An 8,624-nucleotide genomic window follows, 5' to 3' on the forward strand; every position below is an offset into this window, starting at 1 on the left:
TGGCTGCGTGGCACTTAGTTGCTGGCTGGGATTAAACCACGACAGTATGTTCAGGACCCAGGATTACTATCACTACCTTCTAAGAGTAACATGTCTTCTTTAAGATGTTTCTCAGTTTCTGCAAGGCTGGCTTACAGGTATGGAAAAGGTAAAATACAGTTCTGGAAGGCTTTGAACTTTTCCAGCTTTCCAGGGTTTCTGTCTCCCCCACTGGTAGCTGTAGGGGCAGTGCGAAGCAAAGAGAGAGACGAGACCCCCACAGTATATCGGTTCTCTGCCAAGTGTTAGACAGCTCTTTTTGTCTATCACTGCTCTGCAATTTCAGAATTAATGGATTAATTGACTATGTCCACTGCCAAAGCTGAGAGGAAATTAAGTATCAAGCAAGGAGTATAAATGGCAGGACAGACATCAGACACACCACTTAACCAATTTAAAGCAGTAGTTTTAACCTTGCCGGTTGTTTCACTGTCTCTTTAAAAGGAGGAAGCAAACCCATTCACAGTCCAAATATGATCCTTTGGTTTTTGCTGAATTGATAGAGCAAAGTGGTACCTGAGGTATGTTGTCTCTGCTCAGGTCTTGCTATAGGTAGTAATTATTGCATGCAAACTATGGCCATACGGTACCGCAGGGTAACTGTTCTGCAATGACAGTCTTTCTAGAAATGCAGTTGCTACTCACAGAAAACAATTTGGAAAGCCAAAGTTTTTTAAAGAGACACTAATCAAAGCTAATTACAGAGTCAGTAAAATACTTAATGGTTAGCTTTGCTAATTATCTAGTGGTAGAATATGTGGGAGAAACATTAGCTTAGATGGCAACCTTATGCTTAACGAGACTGAAAGATAATCCATGTGTGACAAGACAAGAACGTGTGGGACACTATGAGCCTGACACTGAAGTGATGGTGACAACCATCATATACTCCTCGCTATCTTGTCTGCAGGTCTGCTATTCCCCCTCTGGAACTGCATGCTGCAATTTCACACAACTGAGCCTTTCAACACCTGCTCACTGTGTTTCTCCATGTACATGTGCAAGTGTGCACACACGTTACCTCTGTTGGCTTCTGTGCAGAGTCTCTGTCCTGTTTGGGAAAGATTAAGAAAGACAATTAAAAAGTCATGGTTTATAAGCCAGTATTCAATTCATTATGGTTACCCTGAGTTAAATTCTGACTGAAATACCCTTCCCTGTCTATTTTTTCCCCCCCCAAATAAATCTCTTCACAGGTGTATTTCACACAGATCAATTCTTGCTTTCTTTGAGGTCAGTGGGCTGACATGAAAATACGGCTGCTTCGGTTTACTTTATAAAGGATTAGCTGTGTACATAATTAGCGACATGCAGTCTGTTAAGGCACTAATGGGTACAGCTGGCTGAGGGGAACCAAAGCAGGAATCAGTCAGGGTAGAAGCTAAACAGATAAAACATCCACAGCCTCTGCTTCTTGGCTGTCCAAACAAACAAAAAAAACCCCTAACCCATGAACTCTAGCTCTCATCATCAAATTCTGGTTACATTTTAAGTCCTGTCAACATCCCTCCCGAGCTGTAAGGCACACCTCAGCGGCTTGGGTATCAGGGAACTCAGGAGCTTTTAGGAGTTTAGGCTGTCAAGAAAGAGCACAGGAATTGCCCTGATTTGATGACATTGTTAGAGGCTAGCTGCTTTTGGTCACTTCAAAAGAGACCTAAACCAAAGCTATCACCAGGCATACAAAGGCTCAGTAGTTTGTTCCTAACCATCTAAACATAGTCATGCCAAACTGTATTTTATAATGCATTAATTATATGGCCTTCCAAAATTATTCGCTTTAAACACAGGTAGGAAGTGGTAGTGGGGCTTACTTTCTTCTTGTCTTAAATCAGAAAAGCATATCAACTAAAAAAAAAACAAACCCTCATTATCTGAGGAAAAACATAGCAAGAGAGTCTCAGGTAAATGCCTCATGCAAAAAAAAAAAAAAAACCCAAAACCAAAAAAGCGCCTGTGTTTTCAAGGACAGATTTTTTCCGTTAATAAAATCTGGAAGATGTCACATGTATGTGACCATTGCTAACACATGACATGAGGAGCCCTACTCTGACTCAGAATTTCTCAGCAGAAGGCAACAGAGCGTCCATGGGGTCACTGCCACAAAAGAGACGTCACCCCTATTTCTAAGCGGATGGGAGGAAGTAAGAGACCAAACCAACCGCTTCGGATGTCTCTTTTCTCAAACTGCTCAGACTGCTGGACTTCTGCAGCGAAGAAGTTCTGAAACAACAACATAAAAACCAAGTAAAGTTACTGGAATGAAATTTGCTAAGACAAACACACTCTCAGGAATCAGCTTTAAAGAAAGCATTAAATTACATGATGAGATATACTAAAACCAAAGACATTTTGAATTAAGGCAAACAATGCACTAATCAGAGCCCACACAATTTGATGAGATACTGTAAGAACCTCCACATCGTAATTACCGCTGCTGATGCTTCAGTGACATGATGCCTACCTTTGGATATTTTTGGCTTCTTATTTAATGTTGTATTTTCAGAAGCACAAGCAGAAGTTACACAAGCAAAGGAAGTGATATAAACAAAAGCTTTCAAAAACAGTATTTTTAGCAACAGGCTTCTGACTAATTTAATCCTTAAAGAAGCCAAGCATATTAAGTCAAGCATGTGTGTTTTATTATTTTATCTTCAGTTCCATTTTCCATTTCGGACCAGATATTCCCCAAATTCTGGTGGGATTTACAGTCTAGAACACTTAAGTCTGGTTGAAAAGAAAGTTACCATTAAAGTTTTTCCTGCAACCAGGTATAAATTCAGAGTAACTTCACTGAATTTTACAAAGTTACCTATCTTTATACTAACATAAGGGGAGTAGAATTTGGCTTTGGGAATATTCTTGTGGCACTGACTAAGTCACTTAAAATAAAAACAGCTGCTGAGCCTCACACTGTGTACCAGACAAACCCTGTTGACTTAGGTTCCTTACTAACAAATTGCTTTGACTCAACTTCCAGTTCATAAATAGTCCCACTGATTTCCCTAGGGAATACGGATATATGGCAGAAGTTAAAATTACTTTCTCACTGTAGTCAGCTGATCACCTTTCCCTCACTATCAAAAGAAAAAAGCAAATCACGTGCACGTGTACTACGGTAAACTAGAGAGGCTTCACAATGTAAAAGAAATTAACTGCACATGTGCACAGATAAAGCATTGGAAAAATAATGATCATGAAAACATAGGACATGAGCAGAAAACTACCATCACTAAATATCATCTTGGCTAGAATTAGCTAGCCTATTCACATGTGTATGTAAAATATGGGGTGTGCATTGGGGGGGGGGTGTTCCAAGTTGACAATCACATATGTTTTCTAAACATTTTTTATTATAATACTTACACTGGACTATCACACAGCTGAGACCTATTTACATGTGTATGTAAAATATGGGGTGTGCACTGGGAGGGGGCGTTCAAGTCGACAATCACATATAGATATGTTTCCTAAACATTTTTTATTACAATACTTACACTGGACTATCACACAGCTGAGTTTCTGGAGAGGAACCTGTTGATCTTCCTTCACTGTAAAAACAAAAAAGATATGAAAAAAGTAAGGCATTTGGGGATCCCATCCAAATACCTTGCTGATACAGAAATCCTATCATCTCAGCCTACTTTAATCCTGTTTTCACTTCAGCTATTATGGTACTAACACATGGCAAATTCTCCCCTCTACGGTGGCAAGTCTTGTAAAAGATAAAGGACAAAGGTGAGCTCAAAAGCCCCAGGAAAGACAACTCGCACTGTAAGTTGATGACAATACTGCACTATTGAGTTCAAATAAATGCAGAGGTTACAGCATGTGCAGGGTCTGCAGCAGCACCAAGTAGTGGAGGTCACTGGCTCCCTGTGAGTCACCCACAGCACAGGGCATTTTGCTGCAGGTTAGTGCTTTGTTTGTTTTTTTCCAAGACGGGACACAGATGAAATCCCTGCTGGTGATGGCTAGAGCTGCATAAGGCACAGCAGAGCAGAAACCAAGCAAAGCTGGTCTTCTGGATAGGATGCTTTCCTTGACTGGAACTGGAAAAATCACACATCAACTTGTGCTTGCACTGATTTTTCACATTGAGATCGATGACGGTTTTAAGCCAACAAGATTTCCTTGCCTCTGGATTCTTAGAATTTGATACTCATTTAGATAAAGCCAGGGATTTGGACCCAGAAGAAAAAACCCTAGCACAGCCTTTGTCTAGCTGCGAGTCTGGTGTGCTTTTCAGTACTCCCTGCAGTGCCAGTCCAGATCTGCAGGGGCCGGGTTTCCTCACCCAGGCAAGGAGGGTGCAGGCTTAGAAGCACTGGAGGAAGCTGACGGCCACTTCTCACCCAGGAGGCTGCCACTGGGTTCAAGCATGGGGGCCCCTGGGTGCCACAGCTCAGCCACAGCCCTGGGGTGCAGCCACGCATCCCCACCCCGGCTTCACTGGGATGCTGTGCCTACACATTTCGTCTGGCTTTCAAAATCTCAGGCAGGGCTCTCGTAAGAGTGAGCAAAGAAACATGTTTGCATTTCATCATGCCAAAAGATGGCAGCAAGGATATCTCTTTCTCTGATCTTTTGAAACGCCGCTTGGGTTTCCTTCTGGGGCTCCATTAACAGCTCAAGGTTAGAGCTGGACAGTCCTTTTGTTGCAGTTTTGGCAGTGCCTTACACCAATCTTTAGCAACTGTGGAAAATGTCCGAATGCAAATCATCAGGAATGCATTTGTGCTAGCACAGCCAACAGTATCAGCCAGACCTAGATGATGTAAACCTAGATAAAAATAATGATTCTGTGCCCTTCATTACATTAGATCAGTTTTTCTCTCCTTCTGTTCAATTCTTGCGAAGCAGCTGGTATAGAGTATGAGTGCTGCTACAAGCAACAGCAACCAAACTAACACTTGCTTACTGAAAAAGATTTAATCAATGCACTTCATGACCATAAGCTTAGTTTGCTATAGCTAGTCAAGTGAATGCTAGCCTTGTTTAACTGACTTAATGACTTGACGATACAGTAACTGACAGATTATTACTCTCATTAAACATCACAGAATATTGGATTTACAATTGAAAAATACACAGAAACAATAATACCTCATTTCACTTGCAGGATCTGGCCTACACTGTGTTTTCACTTTCTCTGCAACAGTTTCTGAGCTCTTGGATGTTGATGAAAAAGAAGGGATTGAAATCTGTAAAATACTGGTGTGGATCTGTAAGGAATTCTAAAAAGAATGAAGAATACGTGTTACGCTGTTTTGACCTGAAATTAAGCAGTCATAAATGAAAAAAGAGTAACAGATAAACTATGAAAAGAATGATCCGAAATAAGATTTTTAAAAGTGATTTTTTTCTTTCTTTCTTTCTGTTGTAATACAATGATTTACTACTTGAAAGACGGCACTGAAGATAAAACATGAATCACTGCACAGATAAGCTACAGCATAGACAAAAATCTCACAAGTCTCCCAAAGCTGCCTGCTAAATCTATCTCTACCACAGACCCCATGAAGGGTAGCTCACTTTTCAGGTTTACTCCTGTCCTCAGCCACTCAGAGAATACCAAAAAGCTGCTGAACATTCAATTTAATTTAGTTTTCTTCATAGCGTGTTCATGCTGTTTAGTTAAGTAAGCCAAGTCGCTGCTCTGACTCAGAGCTTTAAGAGAAGAGATCTATAGTTTTATTACTGGAAAATGTGATTGTAAAAATCAGAGACTGGACCACAACCTACTTATTTAACTGAATGGATGTAATGAAGATTGCATCCTTTTAAATATGACAGGATATATTAAATAAGTCCCAACACGTTTACTTCAAGTTCCTGACAAATTACATGCAGCCCCTAAAACAGCTATGTCTGCTATGAAAAGTAATTTCTATGTTTGACAGGAAAAGTAGTTTAGACCCATTCTCATGACAAATACAGCTATTTGCTGTCTCCTGATCCCATTTGACGATTAAGAAATTTAACTAAACTCAAATGAAACGCCTCAGCAGCTTTCATTTGAGAAAACAACATTCTCCAAAAGGGTATGGGACATTACTAAGAACTGTACAACCCAGAAAACATCGTTTCAGAAACATGAGTTTTGGTGTCTGCAATATGAAACCAGCATAAGCAATGTTTTCAGGGAGTGATGGCATTAAATGAGGAAGAAAAAAAGATACCTCTTCGTGAATATTCACGTTAAATTCATCGTGGATTGGAGATGCTGTTACTGGGGTTGGGGATGGGCTTTTCTCTGGGTCAGTCAGACTTGGTGTGTCCAATAAAACCGTGGAAACAGACCCTGAATTCAAGAAGTCTTCACCATCACTTTCCTTGCCTAAAGGGAGAGAAGATAGAAACTTGTTGGCTTTACTTCTGGATACATGATGACCCTTGCTCCCACGCAAGGCGCAGCCAGCGTACTCATTTATGGGCCAAAAAGGGAAGAGGCTAGGATTTATTTTTTTTTTTAGGACAGACTACAATAGGAGAAGGGGAGTCATTGCCAAATGTCGCTTCCCAATTCAACCACCACAGCATAGCAGGGGTGGAGCAGAGGGAGGACATACATATGACAGCAAAAAGCTCAGCAAATGCCCTCAGGGCATTTAGTGGGATCAGTTTCAACAAACTGAATAAACTGGAGTAATTATTTCCTGTCCCATGTTCTGGAATTTCATACTAAATACTTCTTTTCCCTTGTTCATTAGGGAAAGACCAGGGGGTCAAGTCTGCCTGAAACTTAAGATGAAGGCTGCAGTGCTTGTGGGGGAACAGGACAGGCAGCTGGAGACCGTGGTCGAGGGCTTTCATGCAGTCCTGCAAATCAGCTGGCGCTCTCAGGGGCGAAGGTCAGGATCTCCTTGCTGCAATCACGGCCTCCCCACAGCGATGGCCTCCCAAAAGCCAGGCAGAAGTAAAGAGGGGCACCAGGAACCTCTGTTTTCTCTGGGTCTTAGCCCCAGTCTTGGCAGCATGTCCAGATGGGGCTCTGCCCTCCACTTTTCCTGCCTTTGCCCAAGACAGCAGACCCAAGAGCCCAAACGTAAATTCACCACCACAAAAATACATATTTTGCCTCCTCACTCATTTCTAGCTATTGACAATCTTCACTCTTTGAAAGGATCCCTGGGGGCTCCTACATCCCTCTCCTAGGAAGGTCCTCCACCTCCAACATTTGCATGGCCAACAAAAGCCACAAGCCCTTGTCTGTCCTAAAGAAGCTCAGGCAACGAGCTCGGGTCAATTCAAGGTCTGTGGAAGGCCGGGTTGGCCTTCTCTGGCCTTCAGAGGACTCAATGACAAAGGAGGTTTCCATAAGGTAATACAACACTGTGGCACACAGACTTCTAAGCTGCGCACACATGATATGTGCGTACATTATCAGAATGCTAATGTCTAAAATCTGTTGGGGACAGGTCTTTCAGAGGACAGTGACCTACAAAATGCAACTTGAGTTCTGAAAGAACAGGATGATGCAGGGAAAAAACCCACCAGGCCAGGATTATTGCTGTAAAGGGAGCTGCTCATTTTCTAACACCTAAGTGTTTTCATCTGAAAACCCAGAACCATTTCAGTGTAATGTTCTACACGTGTTTCTTTTAATTTTCTTTTAAGGGAGAAAGGAGAGAGATAAGGTATTCAATGCAATTACATCAAATTGATGACCACCTCAACATTTATCACCTTTGGGGATCAGAAGCTCCTGGATCTGGAAACCTCCACCAGTCTTGGAACATATGAAATGGACCATTAAATGTTACGGTATGTATTATAGCTACCGTTTTGACCACACAGTTAAGCTCATTATCTGGTGGCAGAGAAGGCTTTTTTTTTGGGGGGGTGGGGGGTGTGTGTGAAAAAAGACTGGTAGGAAAAGCCAGCCTGGCGCCCCGCTGCGGTAAGGAAGGAGAACTATTCCACAGATGCTGCACGTGGTGGCTTGTGAGGGCTTCACTACATGCCAAAGACGTGGCGTGTCATCACAACACAGTCCTGGCAGCGCATCCACTTTGCTACAGACATTTTTGCAGCCCTCGGGCATTGCTATTACAGCGTGCGCAGCCGCTGGGGCGGCACTGGTTTGGCTCATAGGAACGTGCTTGCTCAGGCACTGCTCTGCTCAGCTACCAACCCCTCCTCAGGAATACATGCAAGAGAGGGGAACAGCAATTTTTAGCAGTTAATGTAGCAGCCAGCCCTGAAAGGCATTTCAGGAGGCTATGGAAAGAGCCCAAGAGCTTATCGTATTCAAACTAATTTTACAAGGGGGAAATAAGAAACGTGACAGTAATAGTTACAACTACCAGATGGTAAATGGGACAGCAACCAAATGTACAGCTGCCTGGACATACCAGTTCACAACATTTGAAGAACTGGCTTTTACTCTACCTAAGAGATGCCTCCAAAGATAGTAAGTCTAGGAGTCAATATAACACTACCACAATGCACCTAGAGTTTAAATGAGAGTAGAGTTTAATATTTTTTTTGATTGTACAATACCTTTTTTACCTTGAGCCAATATCACCATGTCCTGAACTTTCTTGTACCTATTCAAAGATTGCCGAAGCTCTTCTATCTTC

The 8,624-nt window shown here is 42.1% G+C and overlaps 1 protein-coding gene across 1 annotated transcript in view; it reads right to left on the reverse strand.

Annotated features, from left to right (window-relative positions):
- LOC103924315 (liprin-beta-1-like) overlaps positions 1–8,624 on the reverse strand; it is an 84,112-nt gene that overhangs the window by 17,136 nt on the left and 58,352 nt on the right. The window contains exons 11-16 of the mRNA XM_009332809.1: positions 8,545–8,620; positions 6,222–6,379; positions 5,146–5,276; positions 3,537–3,590; positions 2,202–2,262; positions 1,061–1,090 (exon numbers count right to left, since the gene is read on the reverse strand). Coding sequence (XP_009331084.1) covers positions 1,061–1,090; positions 2,202–2,262; positions 3,537–3,590; positions 5,146–5,276; positions 6,222–6,379; positions 8,545–8,620 — 510 coding nt within the window. The remainder of the gene's footprint in view (positions 1–1,060; positions 1,091–2,201; positions 2,263–3,536; positions 3,591–5,145; positions 5,277–6,221; positions 6,380–8,544; positions 8,621–8,624) is intronic.

Source organism: Pygoscelis adeliae, unplaced genomic scaffold (assembly GCF_000699105.1).
Source record: "Pygoscelis adeliae isolate BGI_AS28 unplaced genomic scaffold, ASM69910v1 Scaffold38, whole genome shotgun sequence".
NCBI classification, from domain to species: Eukaryota; Metazoa; Chordata; class Aves; order Sphenisciformes; family Spheniscidae; genus Pygoscelis; species Pygoscelis adeliae.